General features: G+C 36.6%; 1 protein-coding gene across 2 annotated transcripts in view; it reads left to right on the top strand.

Moving 5' to 3' along the window:
• LOC145983889 (ras-like GTP-binding protein Rho1) overlaps positions 1 to 9252 on the top strand; it is a 40697-nt gene extending 31445 nt beyond the window's left edge. For both annotated transcript variants that reach the window (XM_083116985.1, XM_083116986.1), the window contains exon 5: positions 4197 to 9252. In XM_083116985.1, coding sequence (XP_082973111.1) covers positions 4197 to 4235 — 39 coding nt within the window. In that variant the 3' untranslated portion in view covers positions 4236 to 9252. The remainder of the gene's footprint in view (positions 1 to 4196) is intronic.
• Positions 9253 to 16594: the final 7342 nt, after the last annotated feature.

Here is a 16594-nt window from a genome sequence, read left to right as displayed (position 1 = left end):
TGTGCATTGTAAGCTCTTACTGGTAGTCTTTCTGCATCCATCCTCTTCATGTGTTTGAACCACATCTGTGCATGATCTATCCTTTCCTGAAGCTTCACCACACCCACTGTCTGTCAGATGTCCTCATTCCTTATTCTATCCCTTCTAGACTTCCTCAAAAGACTCCTTAAAGATTTATCTCCACTGCCTGCATCTTTTTTCTTTTTCTCTCTCTATGTCATTGTTCAAGTCTCTGGTCCATACGTAATTATTGGCACATAATATGTGTTATATATTACCTTCTTGCATTTCATAGGTTCATCCTGTTCCATATTAATCTTTGAACACTTTGATATATTCCACCACCCATTTATCCTCATCTATTCTTCCACTTCTCTCAATCATGACAATGAAGATGAATGGTTTATTTAATTATTCTCTTATCTATAGTCGCTTTCTGCCACTTTCGGCTAATTGTGAGAACGAGGAAGAATGATGAATGATGAGCAGTGTGGGAAATGGAGGAGCAGGAGGATCTCATCTCCTCAACTTGGCGTCTTTCCTAGTTTTTGTTTTGAGTCCATTTTATGCATTGATAAGCTGATGGAGACTGGATCCAAACCACTATGTGCCTCCGCTGGGTATCGAATCAAAGTTCCCCAGTTACTTTACATTCAAAATGCTGCCTTCATATCAGTCTATTAAAAAATGAAATATTTATTCTCAAGAAAAATATGTTGATGTGAACATAAATATGTAATTCTACCAAATTTTATTTGTGTATAGTCGTAATCATTAATTTGGGGAACACCCTAATTGCAATATTCATATATCAAATTTGAATTCATATGCCACTTGCATAGATATGGTATTCTAAGAAACTATAGTAAAAATAAGTAACTGAAGTAACACTGCTATCAAAATTATCGAGTGACAGGAATCATGATAATAAATAACATAATCTATTTAGTAGTAGTAGGGGATTTTTTTAATATCCATGTGGTTATTTTTAAATTTTTTTGTGCAGAAGTAATGCAAAAGTAGCGAGCAGTGAACAGGAGTAGCGTAGCGAGCTACTTTCTTCGCTACATTTTGGAAGATTAGCTGTAGCGAAGCTACTTTTAAAATGTAGCATTGTGATCCCTGAATAGTTGACATGTGGTTTTTTGCTGAGTGGGTCTGACCAGTAGTGGCTTCTGCCTAATTCACATGTGTACACTAAAATAAGTCTCCTAATGGAAATTATTATTATTATACTTCTTCATTGAACACCATCTCCATCAAACCTCAAATGTTCCCCCACCACTCCACCTGCCATTTGCTTTGCTTCAGTAGCATTTGCCCCGGTCTCACATGTAGGCTATGGGCAGCTGGCAATTAACACATTTTGTTATGTGGTACCTCTGTTGCTGTTTGCAGCACATGGATAGAACAAACTTGTTTGCCTCTTGTGGTTTGTATTGATAAGGTCTTGATTTGCACAGCCAGAACGTGTGTTAACAGCATCAGATATGTGCTGGAATGTAGTGTGACTGAGTCGAGGCAACCCACACATCCTTGAAATTGAGGGACTTTCCTTTTAGAAGGGGGAAATTTCAATGGTATTGTTGCAGTCTTGCCCTGTTCCGAGCTCCAAGCATGACATGGGCAAGAAAGGGAAAGGGGCAACTGAAAGCAAAATCAGTATTTCAAACAATGTCACAACTTGTTGCTTTTATCCCTCCCCTGCAGCCTGTCAACTACTCTTCTTGTCTTCCTCCCCTCCCTCCTGGTGGCACTGACCTTCACTCTTTTTAGCAAGTTAAAATCTTCCGTTTTTGTGCTGAAAATGAAGGATGGCTCTGGGAACTTAACCAAAAGTGATGGTCAGTGCCATCAGGAGGATGAGGGAAGGGGAAGAGATGGGTTAGGGACAGTTCTTCACTGGACATTTCCGTGCAAGTTAGAAGTATCGACCTTTGTGTGCAGGGATGGGAAAGAAGGTTTTTCCTCTCACCTTCCTAGGTAGGCTTTCAGTCACAGACACTTACGTGCCGGGTGTCCCTTTGCTATCATTTTGCAAGAGTTTTTCTAAAGTGTATTTTAATTCTGTCGTCAAGCTTAATTGTGCTCATTTGTCATTTCTGTCCTTTCACATTTAGTGTTGTTCTGTCAACAAAAGCCGTGGAATTCAGCATCTTCCTTCAGTACATTACTGAGAGTATATACATTGGAATGTGCTCTATTGACAGTAATACCAATATTTAGTCTTCTATTCTGTTTCAACCCTCGACAAGCCGACCTCCATGGCAGAGTGGTTAGTACAGAACTGTACATCACCAGGTGACCCGTGTTTGAATCCTGGCCTGGGCATGCATGTTCTTTTCATAATTTCATCAATTTCATAATATCATCACTCATTCATAATTAGCTAAATCCTCATGATGCTAAATAACAAGATTCAAATCAACCCTCAACAATGTTGTTGGTCCTAGGCTGCTGGCTGTAGCACTTTCACTGATCAACAACATAATCAAAGAACCGTATAAGTTTTTCATTGTCAGGAGAATCCTTCTTGAATACATGACCAACGCATCATCAACTTCGTTGAGTGACAGGTGAGCTAACGCAGCACACATTGAATCTGATGTCTTACATCTTCCCTTTCGTTTATTAGTCCTTATGGCTCAAGAACATTCCTTGCAAGTGTAGAGTGACTAGTCATGTAAAGTTGTGTGTGTGGGTTATCTTGGCTTGAGAAATTTCTGCGAGAGTATAGGACACTTACTTGCATGGACCTTTTCACGCACAGACTTCTTCATGCAATTTTTGTAATGTTTGGGGAGGGGGAAATCTAGATAATACAGTTCCACATGCACTGATATTTGCAGGCAGCAAGAAGTAATAAACTAGAGGAAAGATGTAAAGACTTCATGTTCGAATGTGTGCCACGTTAGCTCACCTGCCACTTGACAGAGTTGATGTTGGCTGTGCATTCAAGATTATGCTTTTTGACTATGAAAAACTTATATGTTTTTTTGATTATGTTGTTAATCAGTGACTTGATAAGGGATGTGGAAATGCTACAGCAAGCAGCATGGGACCAACAACATTGCTGAGGGCTGGAATAGAATAGAAGACTAAATATTGCTGTCTATAGAGTGCATTCAAACATATATACTCTCATTCATAGGCGTAACTTGGTGTAGGCAAACCAACCCAACCCCCTTCCCAACTTCCAAATGTGAAAGTTTATAAAAATTTGCAAGTTAATGTTGCTTTGTTAACCTCCTCAGACCTGGGAAGCAAAGTTATTAGTAATTTTTATGATTTCACAATTTTAACAGTTATTTAGCAAAATAGTTCTGGATGTTATTTTTATGGGATAGAAAACTGTAAGCCCGAAGTACGATTCATACCCACAAAAGTTACATCCCAAGTTATGCCCTCACTCTCATTAATGTACTGAAGGAAGATGCTGAATTCCTTTGCTTTTATTTTGACAGAACAACACTAAACGTGAAAGGAAAGAAACTAAAAATGAGCACAATTAAGCTTAATGACAGAATAAAATATGCATTAGGAAAACTCGGGGAAAATGCAAATTTAAAGAAGTGTCGGAGGCATTTGGCTTATATTCAGAAATTACAATTTTGGAATACTGACAATTGTATTTCAAAAGTAAAAAGAAATATGTATATATATATATGATGGTAGTAAACTTGTAGAAAATGCAAAGAAGTGAAAGAAAAGAGAAAGAAATACAAAAAATAAGTTTTGGAAACTAAAAACAGACCACCTCCCTGTGATGTTACCTGGGCTAAGGGTCTCTTGCAATATGATAATTTGCCCTGCATGCAAATGTCCGCGACTGATAACCTCCCTCCCACACCTTCATTTCCATCCCTGCCCACAAACATATGTATTTTGAACTTGCGCGGAACTGTACCGAACCTGTTCTGGGATACCAGTATGAAACATCACATGAAAAATAAAAGGCACTTGAAATAACAATATATTATTTTGCCTGTAGAAAAAGTGGTGATGCGAACTTTTAAGAACCTAGATATGCATAATTTGACTTAATGGTTACTAAACCTGGTGACAGAGCAAGTGGTAATGTATTGTGACCACCTAGTGCAGTGAAATTTTCAAAATCTTGTAATGGGTGAGGGGAAACTTGTATTTTTTTATGAAAGAGTGAAATAGCATTATAATTTTTAAATCTTCTCTTGCAGGTGAAGAAGAGAAAGAAAGGAAGATGTAAATTGTTTTAATCATTGTCTGAAATTTTCTTATAAAGCTTTGTGATGTGCAAAAACAAACTGGGCAATTGGAGAAATTTTACATTTTTCAAGATCTGGTGACTTTCAACTGTCTTGCCTGATATCAGTGTTAGCTGTGTGTGTTCATGATGAATTGAAAGTTGGAAGAGTAATGAAGAGGCCATATATTTCTTACATCTGCTGATTGAGTACTTTTCTTACAATAAAAATGTAGCAGTCCTACTGGGGTTTATACATCTTGTCAGCGTGAATGGCTATATTCATTTAAGCTTTTTTATAAACCTAAAAAGTGTAAGTTGAATGTTGCAGGTGTAACATGAATCAGCTTTAAAGACTGTAGTAGTGAATGGACTCTTCATAAATTTTGCTAAAAGTAGTGTGCGTTTCTGGTGTTTTCTGTGGGCTTCCTGTTTGAGCAGTTTCAGTGGTAGGGTTTTTGCTTTGGTTTGTATATCTGTATGTGTAAAAGAAAACAGCCTTTGGTCATACGTAGTTTCAGATGGAAACAAGTGATAACATTGTCATTCTAGTTTTTGTAAAAAGTGAAGTCTGAAATTCGTGGCCTACAGGAATAATAATGAATAGGGTGGGTTTTTCTGTTTTGTTTTTGTTAGAGTGAGAGAGAGAGAGAGAAAGAAAGAAAGAAAGAGTGAGTTGAAAATATTTCTATGACTGTCAGTCATTCTCAGATAAACTTTCAGAATATTCTAAACATTGAAAAAGCTTCCTTCATACATAAGCATTAAATGCTACTAGTAACTTGTACTTCTTTCTGATTGTTCAGAATATTATCTTGTGCAAGTTTCTTCAAGAGATATGCTAATGATAGTTAATTATGATGCAGTTTCATTTTTTAAAAGAAAACTCTTGTGCTATTTTTGTATGCAGTAAATTTCAATAAACATGTTCTTGTAATGCTGCTAATTTTCTGTGTGCTTACCTGTAAACTGTTATCATTTAAGTGAGTGGACAGTTCACACACATTTCCGGTTTTTACAAATGCACATGTGTTCACATGCATGTACTAAAATTTGTAGTGTCATGTTCTGTTAGAAACCATTTAGGATATGTAATGTATTTTTCATCTGTTACAGTTGGGATGGTATGTACTTTATTTTGTGGGATATGTAATTTCTACTTGTGTTCATATTCAAAATCTCTGATCCTAATGAATTGAAAGAGTTGTTATATGAAACACATTAGCTTCAGCATTACCGGTAGATAGAGGACACATAACAGGCACCTCAAAGTTTCCATTTTTCCAAATTGCTGATGTATAATTTTTTAAGAGTTTGGTGTGAATCTGTTGTTTCTGTCTTTTTTTATTTCACTTGGTAAAGCACCTGACTAATCAGATTCCATGTTTGTTACAAAGAAATTTGTGAGGTAGACTGATATGTGACATGCATTTATATATAGATATATTCTGTAATGCTTTTTTCTAAAAGAAAATATGCAATAATTACTAGAATTTTCAAGTAAAGAAAAGAGCCTATGGTAGTAAATTAATAAGGAGCTCTTTCTTGAATCTGTGATGCTATTATTCTGCTGGTATATGCACTTGGCTGAATCTGGATGTAGATCTCCATTGTCAAACTAATAAACTCTGCACTTTTCCCTCCTGCATTATGCAAGCATTTGAATTGCAAGAGTTTCACTACAATATATCACCTGATACTGGAACTATTAGGTGATACCTTTTGATATATTTTACCATGGTTCTGGAGGAAGTTCCTGTAGATATATTTTCTGTGCTCAGCAGTATCTGGAATATGTCTTTTCACGTTTTTGATTGCCCTTCAGAGAGCACTAAAATAGAGAAACGTTAGAAAAAAAGAGCAAAACAGAAATAAAAAGGAAAAATAATATATCAAGATATGCTCATGTTAGCAGTTGTATATTTAATAGATGATAATCCAGGTTCAGCTGATTTTTCTTAAAATAGGAAGGAATGTAAATAATTCAAGTTCTGAAAATATAATAATGAATGGTGCTGGTCCAAGAGTATGATTAAGTTTTATTGAAATTATAGCAGTGTATATAATGTGCAACAGAGCATCAAGAATAAGAAGAGGCAATTCTGTAACTAAATAAACCAATGTTTAGCATTTACAGAGTAGAGTGATAATCATAACTGTACTCTAGTTCCTGTGAAGGCCTTATTAAAATAAGATTGAATATTTCATTCTCTGCTCATTATGTATAGAATAATAAAATTGTTGAATTTTCTCATTGCAAATTCCAAAAAGAGGAAAGCCAGACTGTTAGTAAATACTAGTCCAGTAGATTTATTCATGTAAAGCCGTATGCATCCTTAGATTTATTTTTCAGTATTCTAATATGCTGTGTATTTTCATTCAAATGTTGAGTGTGTTTGTTATGTTGTGTACTATTTTATGTCTTATCAATGTGATGCTTCTTAAAATATTCAATCCTTTTATTTTCAATATTGTAATGAGTAATTTGAATATTAGCTGAGATTTGGATAGGAAAGTACATGAGGAGAAAGGTGTTAAATGAAATACAGACTGTTACTCTCAGGTAGAATGTAAATTGTTACATCCAACAAATGCACCTAAGTTAAGGGAAAGAGTGAATTTTGATCTCTGCTCACTTTTGCACAGGATCAGTAAGAAAAAAAATAAATGTTTGTTAACATTTATATGCTCACTCCCAGATTCTTCCTTAATTATTTTTTTTTTAGCTCAATACACATTTCACGAGACATCGAAGTTTTCTCTTTATTTATTTTTCTTATTTATTGTACTCAGAAATGCTCTTTGTAAGGTATTATGAAGTTTTCAGAATGAACAATATTGTTGCTGTATTCGAGAGATCAGTATATAAAATTTGCGTTGTATGTGTTAATTTTCATTAAATGTTGGCTTTCAATGGAACAGTTCAGTCTCAACTTGATGGAAAAAAATTGGTTCATCAGTGAAGAACATAATTTTTTAAATTTTATTTAAAGATTTTTCTGCCACCAAAATATTCTATGCTATTAGCACATATGTGTTGTGCCATACTATGTATGTATTTGTTATAATTTAGAACTGCATAGTTTATTCATTTCCTATGACATCCATTTTCAATGAAAATTACATTTTGATAATTTTTTTTTTGTGAAAATTACATTACATGAAATTACATTTAGAAAGTTAGGACCCAAGCCTGGAGCCCTGATATTTTATGGTAATTTTTTTAAAATTCAGTTGCAGAGGTGTGAGAATTTGTAAAAAATGTTTGACATACACATTAAAAAATAGAATCCCATTTATATCAGTTTATCAGTAAAAGTTTATATTAAACTCTTAACACTTACTTCCTCAATAAAGTCTCCATTGAAATCACATTTTTCATTATAATGAAAATGTGTTTTCACGGGGCAGGTGTTTTGATGTCAAGGGATAAGATCAGCATCAGATGTGCCAATTTTTCACTCAAATGCATAACCTGTTTGAGTAATGCTTTTACTGCACAGTCTTTCTTTGTGAAAGTGCTCACCTTCTTTCTTTTTTTCACTCTAGCTTCAGGTGTTTCTTTCCAATCTGGATTCTAATCAGATATTTCATCCTCAAAATATTCTTCCTCTTCATACCTTTTGTCATCTTTGTTTTGATATTTTAGGCAACTATTTATTTTCAATATGCACTTTTACTCATTGTAAGCAGAACTTCCAAGTGAATGTGCCACTGTAATTTCTTTTCAAAAGTTTCAGACATGCAACTTTTAAAAATTGTGATTTTTATAAATTTTAATGTTAAACCACTAAATTAAGCATAATATTTTATTCTTTAATTGATTAATTTAAGAAAATCCTAATATTAGGGAGAACAAAAGTCCCTATTTATTAAAATTTACCAAAATTGGTTCTCAAGCAATATATTGACACTTTGTATTCTGTTAGTCACATTGGTGAGCATTGTTTCACAAATCTGTAGGTGATTCTAGGTACATTTTCATTTTGGATATAGTTCATCACATGTACATTAGCTTGAGTGGTAATGGATCATGTGAAATTGGTCTCCTCCATCCTCTAGTTGTTGGTAGATGCTCTGCTTTTGTTGCTTTTCTTTCAGTCAAGGTTTTTTCTGCTTGATTTACAAATTAGTATCACAAGTATGTAGATACCATGATCACATATATAATATGTGTATCATCTAAAGCCACCATTTGATATAGGTTCCAACTTATATTGAAATCTTAATGATCATTTATTTGTTGCGTTAAATTCACCAGTTTCTTCTGTGCATTGGAGTGAGAACATTGGGTGGCAAATAATTTTTTTGGGACATGCCATGTTGTTGCAATCTTATGTGTATATCAATAAATATCACACATACAAGAAAAATTTGCAATTTAGAAGCTACATATCAAACATCATCCTGAACCTGGTTCTCTCTGTCTTCCACCTCTGTCCATGGACATTCTCTGTTACATCTGGAATTCATACAGTTCTCCCATTTGTGTACATTGCTTTTCATCTGAGTTCTTGATTTAATTAACTCTGATAATGGAGGATCATTGTAGTTGCAGGCAGTATCTCTTCATAATTTTTCTCTGTTAGGTAATGTAAATTTTGAATGATAGATACCAAACTACAAATGCTTAAAAAGTAATGGATTTTGAATTATTTTGTGGATTGTAATTCTGGCAAATTAATTTGTTTTGTCAAGATGAGATTGAACTTCTAACATGTTTATATTTAGTTGCTAATTTATGTTTAACTCAAAATGCATCTTTTTCAGTGTTGAGTATAATATGTAGTAGCTTTTTGTTATCATAATGCCTTGAAACTAATCAAAAGTTAGTAAGTGTTCATGTTTGAAAGAAAGTTTGCATTTGTCTTGTAATGCTGTGATAATGTAGTCACAGTACAAATCAGTACCCTATTTTGTAGAGCTATTCATTACTATATAAATATTTTTAAATAGTACAATTGTATCTATCCTTTTGCAAAGGGAAATAATTACAGATGCCATGATTTAACAAGGCCTTTTTCTGTTTTCAAAACTTTTGCATAACACCTACATAATGAAAGTACCAAGACTACACATTGAATGTTTAACCTTTTGGCGCCCAAGGCCATTTTCACATGTAAGCCTCTCAGTACAGAGCCGATTTTGAGCAAAATGCAGAGTTTCAATTAAATTAGTGTAGATCGGAGACTAATTGCCCTAGAGAGATGAGTGATATACCGTTGTACACGGAATGAACCAGAGATTCAGACTATATGAAATTTATGCAAATTCGGTGTATATGTGGCGGGGGGGAGGGGGCTAACTCTCAAAATTCCAAAATTTCGGATAAAAAAATTTGGTTCCCCCACCCTCCCCCCAAGAAAAAAGTACATGACAGTGTTGACATGCACATGGAAATGATTGCTGACATGTAAGGAACACAAAAATTTTTGCATTATTATCATATGACCTATGTAACTTGAGTTGTACCCCCAAAAGGAATGGTCGGCACGCCACTGATTCAAGCTTCAAAATGCAGCGGTACCTTGAAATAGCTCGAAGACTATTTGCCCTGGAGATATGAACGATATACCGTTGTATGCAGAATGAATCACAGATTCAGACGATATATGTAATTTATGCACATTCGGCGTATATATGGAGGGGGAAAGGGGGGAAATCCCCTCAAAAATACTTTTCTTAAAAAAAATGGTGCCCCCCCCCGAAAAAATGTCAAAATGCACAAAATGCAAAATTTATGCAAATTTGGCGTATATATGGAGGGGGAAGGGAGAAAACCCCCAAAAATTATTTTAAATTGTCACTTCACCCAAAAAATGTCCTCGCACTTGGGCACAAAATGACACCTACGCACAACATTCACGGACGAAAAGCTAGAAGGCAGTGAAAAATGAGCAGCGATTCTTGCAGCTGCTTGAAATTCTATTTTTAGACAATGCAGGGTAACCCCTGTTGCAACTTGTGGACACTTGTGCTAAAAAAAAAAAAAAGGGTTTCCTTCAGCGTGCTTCGAAATTCCATTCTCACAATGCAGATTCAACAACCAGTCTTCCCCCTCCCCCACCCCGCACCCCCTGCATGCACCTTCACGGAAAACTTTCATTTTGACATCGGATACTGATAAACAAGCACCTTCCTTCCTTCGAATGCAGTTAACAGACAGGAGTGAAAAGCATTGCTTTAGAACAACAAAGCCCGTCTTCCTTTATCGTCAAAAATTTGACGTTGAAAAGAGCCGCAAAAGAGAAGTACCTTTTCCCGCCTTTTCCCCTCCATTTTCATGAAGACAAAAAAGTGCAAAAAACCATTTCTGTTAAATACATGTGTTAGGAACAATATAAAAAAATAAAATCGAAATTCTAGCCAAAAATAGAAAAGTTATAACGTAAAAACTACGACCTTGACACAGCGTCTCGATCGAGATGCTTGGGACAGTGAGGGTTACATTTGGGTATCTCGTTCGAGACGCTTGGGCGGCAAAAGTTTAATCCATTTTTATGTGCCTCATGCTTGGTTTTTAATTTTTATTCCACTGTCTACCACATGGAATAAAAATCACTTATTTGAAAAAGTGAAGAATTTCCAACATTTCAAATTCGATTAATATTCATTGTTATTGGCTTCTACCTAACTTGGCCAAGTTTATTGCAGTGAGTAAAAATGGACTAGAAAACAGTGTAGTATGGTAAACATGCATGCACACAGTTAAATCTTTAGATCTGAAATGTATATGCAGACTGTTTATTTGGACTCCATATTTCAAAGCCTTTTCTTGGCTCAGTTCATCTAATCAAATCACAATTTACACATATTTCAGTTTATAGATGTGATTTCATTACCTGAAAACAAACTTTTTGATATCTTGGAAGCTTCTAGAGCCGCAATAGCAAAATGTAGTAGAGTGTGAGACCTCAAATAACAACCTACTGCAACATAGATTATCTGTTTGCCCATCAGAAGCAATAATTGACATTGTGTAACCTCTTGATATAGAAGGGTCATTCAAATTAAACATAAACTGGGGTGTAGAAGCTAACACTGTTTATATGGAAGAAAATACATAATATCACAAAGATAGCGTACTGGTATTACTTCAACAGGCTACAGATAAGCACCCCAACCATTCAAGCAACTGTCCAATGCTGAACAAGTTTCTATATACCGTCCGTAAAGAAGGACGCCGGTTGCGTGTACAACATCTTGAACCACTTGATTGGAGACTAAACTCTTACCCTTCAGAGCCTTCTTCAGCAGACCAAAGATGTGAAAGTCACAAAGGGAAAGATCTGGGATGTATGGTGGGTTTTCCATAACATCTCGCCAAAAATTGCGCAGAATGTCCATCTTTGCATTGGGAGTATGTGGGCATGTGTTATCGTGGACCATGCTCACGCCTCGTGACAGTTTTCCTGACAGTTTGTTTTTGATGGTCCTTCGGAGTTTTTCTAATGTGCCAATAATAATGTTCATAAACACTGTGCTTCTTTTGAAACATGCATCCCCGCACATGGCTTGCAATCACCGAAAGATTTCACTCGCAGATATGAATTCACTTTGCACATGAATTGAATGACGCCCCCGTTGTACATGCTTGGATTTATACATTACACACTGCTTGTGCTTTTACTTCCTCCTCTACTCAGCAGATGCATGCAATAGACTGCACACATTATATTCTGTCGTAATAATCCTCAAATATTGGAAATATATTAATTACAACAGCTCCAAATCTCAGACAGTATCTATCATTTTCCAGACAGGAATTTGACAATCAGGAATGCAGTGTCAAACATTACCTAAGCTCTTCCTGGTCACCAACGGCATAAACATGTAAACAGGTGAAACCAGGTAGAGCTTAGGTAATGTTTGACACTGCATTCCTGATTGTCAAGCTCCTGTCTGGAAAATGATAGCTACTGTCTGAGATTTGGAGCCGTTTTAATTAATATATTTCCAATATTTGAAGATTATTACGCTGTTACTATGAACCATCAAGCCCTACAGTGCTGCCATCATCTAGCCTCCCTGTAAAATACTTGCAGTGTTGCCAGCTCTGCCTTGTTTTACTTGAACGACCCTTATATATAGGAAACCAGTCAAGGTTCAATCTAATATTTACTGGGTCTCCCTGATTGTAATCGTGGGTTTCCGGGGTCATTACCTGGTGAAGGCACATAGTGATTCTGATCCCATTTTAAAATGTGGGCCTCCCATTTGCCGCAATGGTAGAGTTGTTACATTGTAATCAAGGGGTCCTGGGTTTGATACCCGGTGGAGGCACATAGTGGTTCGGATCCCACTTTAAACTGTAGGTCCAGTCCCAATTAGCCTTACTGTGCATAAAGTGGACTTAAAACTCCAACTCAATCAATCAAACCATTTTAAAAAGTAGATCCAGCCCCAATTAAGCTACCTACACAAAGTCAACTTAAAATGAGGGCAAAGGGACAATTTCCCCTAGGTTCTTCTCTCTTCGGCAGCTGCTGAGCACTGTTGCCAGCTTTGCTCTTTTCAAGCCAGATGTGGATCTTTTGTGCACTCGTTTGGCTGTGAACTGTGGCACCTGCCTCACTATGATGCTATCACTGGCTCTGGCCCACATAGACCAACTTTTGCAATGAGTATATATATTTTGCACATGTGATATTGTTATATTGGCTGCATCGCCCCACCCCCTGTTACCACCTCAACTGCTTTTTTATAGGGCCATAGCTCATGTGAAGATGACATAATATTGTTATTCGGGATTAATTTATTTCCAATTTCATGCAACCATTGGTGGATTATTAAGTTGGGTGATGCCACCAGATCTAGACTGTGAAAACTAAGAACGAATTGTCATCACTTTAAAGTTAAGGTAATAGCCCCTCTGACAACTAAAATTATAATAGGAGGTACTTTATGCAGCCTTCGTTAATCTATCTCCTTGAAAGTCAGCTTTAGCTCTATTTAAGAAGACATTTAGCTCTTTTATGTACACCAGGTTTGGCAACACTGCCAGGATTGCCATAAGAGGCAAGGAAAAATCCATTACGCTTATGGGAACATGATGTTTTTCGTTCTCTTCGGAATATCAAACTTCCAATGACGTAGAATACTACATGGATGGAAAAAGGACACGTTGAACTGTCTTAGTCATAGGAAAAGTCGAAACTCCCATTTTATTATCCCTAACTTGTAGTTGAAGTTGATTTCCCATATGGAAAATATAGGATTCTGTAAATACTTATTGATCATATTTTTCAAATATCATGTCTAGCTTAATAAATACCTTTAAAAAAACTGCTTCCACATGCAACATGGAGAGAAATTCATACTCTCTTGTATGGTGAAGCTTTTTTTTAGTAGTAGTGTCCATTCCGATGATATTGAAATAAATGCACAACTGATGCGTAATTGTCACTCTTCCCCTTAAACTAAAATTTACTGGAATTGAATACATTCAAAAATAGTAATTCTGCTCTAATGCCAACTTGACTTGGCATCAATTATATGAGCAAACATTGCCTTATCAAGACAACAATTGAAACTGACTTTTTTGAGAAAATTTCAGATACACCACAAATGGCCATTTTACACTGACACCATCAACAATGAAATAAAATAACACAGAACACTTACAAAAATAAGTCAAGGTGGCACTATTTTATTTTTTTGGCAGTATTTGTTCTGATAGAAGACCAAAGGGCATACTCCGAGGAAAATATATAAATACTTTATGGGGGGGGGGGGGTGTCTGTAGAAGAGGGATCTGTTTTGAATTTCCAGTCTAGGCTTTTCGGTGTAAAATAGATTTCTGTTACAACACCATTAAGCCTTGTTTCCATTATTATGCAAAAATATAAATATGCTGACCAAGGCAGTAATTTATTTTATTAAAAACATAAACTAAACGTAACGTTTCAACCTTCTAGCAAGGTCTTCATCAGACTCTGTATCAAGTACTTGAAGGTTGAAACGTTATGTTTAGTTTATGTTTTTAATAAAATAAATTACTGCCTTGGTCAGCATATTTATATTTTTTCATAATTTCTGTTACGTGTTGTGCACAGAGGTACTTGAAAGTGGAATTCGTGAACGAGTGTATTGTAGCTGATTTTGCCATTGACAATTCTATGTAGATAATTGAAATCATTCGAGAAATGGCGCTGATTCAGAGTCTGTAAGTTTAGAAAGGACAGGAGATATGGCTTTGAAAAATTGTGTAATGAGGGAACCCTATAACTTACTATAGCTAGAAAAAAGTGGACAGAATCTTTTCTAGAGAACTGAGTAGGACATGCTATGGACCAGACAGGAGATCACTATTCTATTAGTGGGGAAATTAATTACTTGAAGTATAATGTGAGGTCTGAGATATCACTAATTTCAGTGAAACGATACAGTAAACCTAAGAGCTGTTGAAGTTGAGGGTGTGAGTTAAATTTGGCAACTCTAGTTTTCAACTATGCATCTTCTCTCGATGCCAAGGTGAAAGAATTTTCATGGGATCACCTAAGGCAAGGAAGCTAGTCTTCATTGCATGCTGAATTTAGAATATCCACACTTGATTGCAATTAGTTATTTCTAATTGTGCTTGAAGATTTCAGTATTTTGTGTGGATCGAGGCATTCATTAGGAATGTCATAGTCAAGTTTAATAGGAGAAAGTGTGCAAGGCATATGCATAGAGAATCGATGCTCAATGTGGAAATTTCTGAATGGGGAGATCCTTGGTCAAGTTTGGGGAAAGGTGGATGAAAATGGAGATAATGCAGTAGGTGGGAAGATGCTTATGCAAATTATCCTGAGGGGAATATTTATGAAAATGCCCCAAGCAGTTGAGCGAGTCCAATAAAATGATCATTTGTAAGCACAGTTCTTTGTTTTGTTATTATTTCTTGTAAAATTTAAAAATAATTCTTGAAGCTTTCCTGGCAGAGAATGATGAGGTTACGAACCAGGTGATTTCTGGATAGGCTTCCGAAAGCTAGCATCACACTCATCTTCAGGGATTGAAGTGCAGAGATGTGGGAGGGGTCTGGTGTAGGTCGTGGGCCAATCAAGTGCCATCTCTCAGATATCTGCACTCCCAGTCGACTATCGCTAACCAGGCTGGGTCCAGTTCAAGTCCCGTGTCCCTGTGGATGGATATTGCTTCTTTGATGATTCGGTCCCAATAATGGGATGATCTTGATAGTTGTGAAGTCAATTCTATGGATCTTGTGGATGGAATGTTCTGCTAACCCTGATTTTTCGGGATGAAAATTCTTGATGTAGCTGGCATGTTCTTCGCAAAGTAGTTCGTTTGTCCTCCCCGTTGGTTCAATGTAGAATTTACCACAGGAACAGATGATAAGGTAAACTCTGGGTGTTTTCTGTCTTAGGTCGTCATCTAGGATTTCAAAGTCTGTTTCTGATTTTGGTGGTGGCTTGTGGAGAGTTTTAATGTTGTGCTTTGAAAGAATGGGGCTGATGACTGCAGAGAGGTTTCCAGTGTATAGGATGATGACTATCTTCTTCTCTTGGTTGTTGGGAAGGGGGGGGGGGTGTCCAGGTTTGTTTGTTTTTGTTGTGCATTACTCACTCTAGTGTCTTGTTGATGATGCCTTCAATGTTTCCATTCTGTCTAAAAGCTATGCGCAGATGTCTTATTTCATTTTGAAGGTGCTCTGTGTCTCTGATGGAAATGGCCCGGTGAAACAATGTAGAGTACGGTTGACTGCTGCGCTGAATGGTGAAAGCTCTTGGCATTGAGGTATAGGTCTGTGTGAGTAGGTTTCCTATATACACTGTGTTCTGAGGTCCCATCAAGTTTGCATGTGATGAGGATATCCAGGAATGGAAGGCTGCCATTGGTCTCTTGTCTTCATGGTTAATTTGATGGTCGGGTGCTGGCAGTGGCAGCGATTGGGTTCCTGGGAGCAAAGACAGTATAATTCCCTTTGTAGATAAGGTTTAGCATAGTGGGGGGGGGCAACTGCCCCCCCCCTAATTGCCGGCTGTGGGTGCTGGTTGTTGAGGTGATCCAGGAATGTTTGTACACATGCATACACGTGAAGTATAAGCACCAGTGAGTTAAAAAAGGTAAAGTGTTCCCCTGTGCATAGCACCACGCCATGAAGGCATATAGGGGGTGTGGGGGTAACGCCCCACACTTTCTTGATCCGGTCGTGAGTGGGGGTGATGTGATCAGCATCATGCCCCTGACCGCCTTTACCCCCCAGGGTTTCCCCCAGTGAAACTTTTTTTAAATTAGTAACTGCAAACACAGTTTTTGAAGCAAGTAACTATAACTCAGTTACTCTTTGTACAAAGTAACTGTAATTTGATTCTTTTTAAAAAGTAACTTTTCTGAACACTGTGGCACACCTGCGTCAGTCTCCTACAA

This window comes from Lepisma saccharinum, chromosome 2 (assembly GCF_977018435.1).
Source record: "Lepisma saccharinum chromosome 2, izLepSacc3.1, whole genome shotgun sequence".
Lineage (NCBI taxonomy): Eukaryota > Metazoa > Arthropoda > Insecta > Zygentoma > Lepismatidae > Lepisma > Lepisma saccharinum.
Note: the sequence above shows the minus strand (reverse complement) of the source record. Positions and strands in the feature narration are given on the sequence as shown.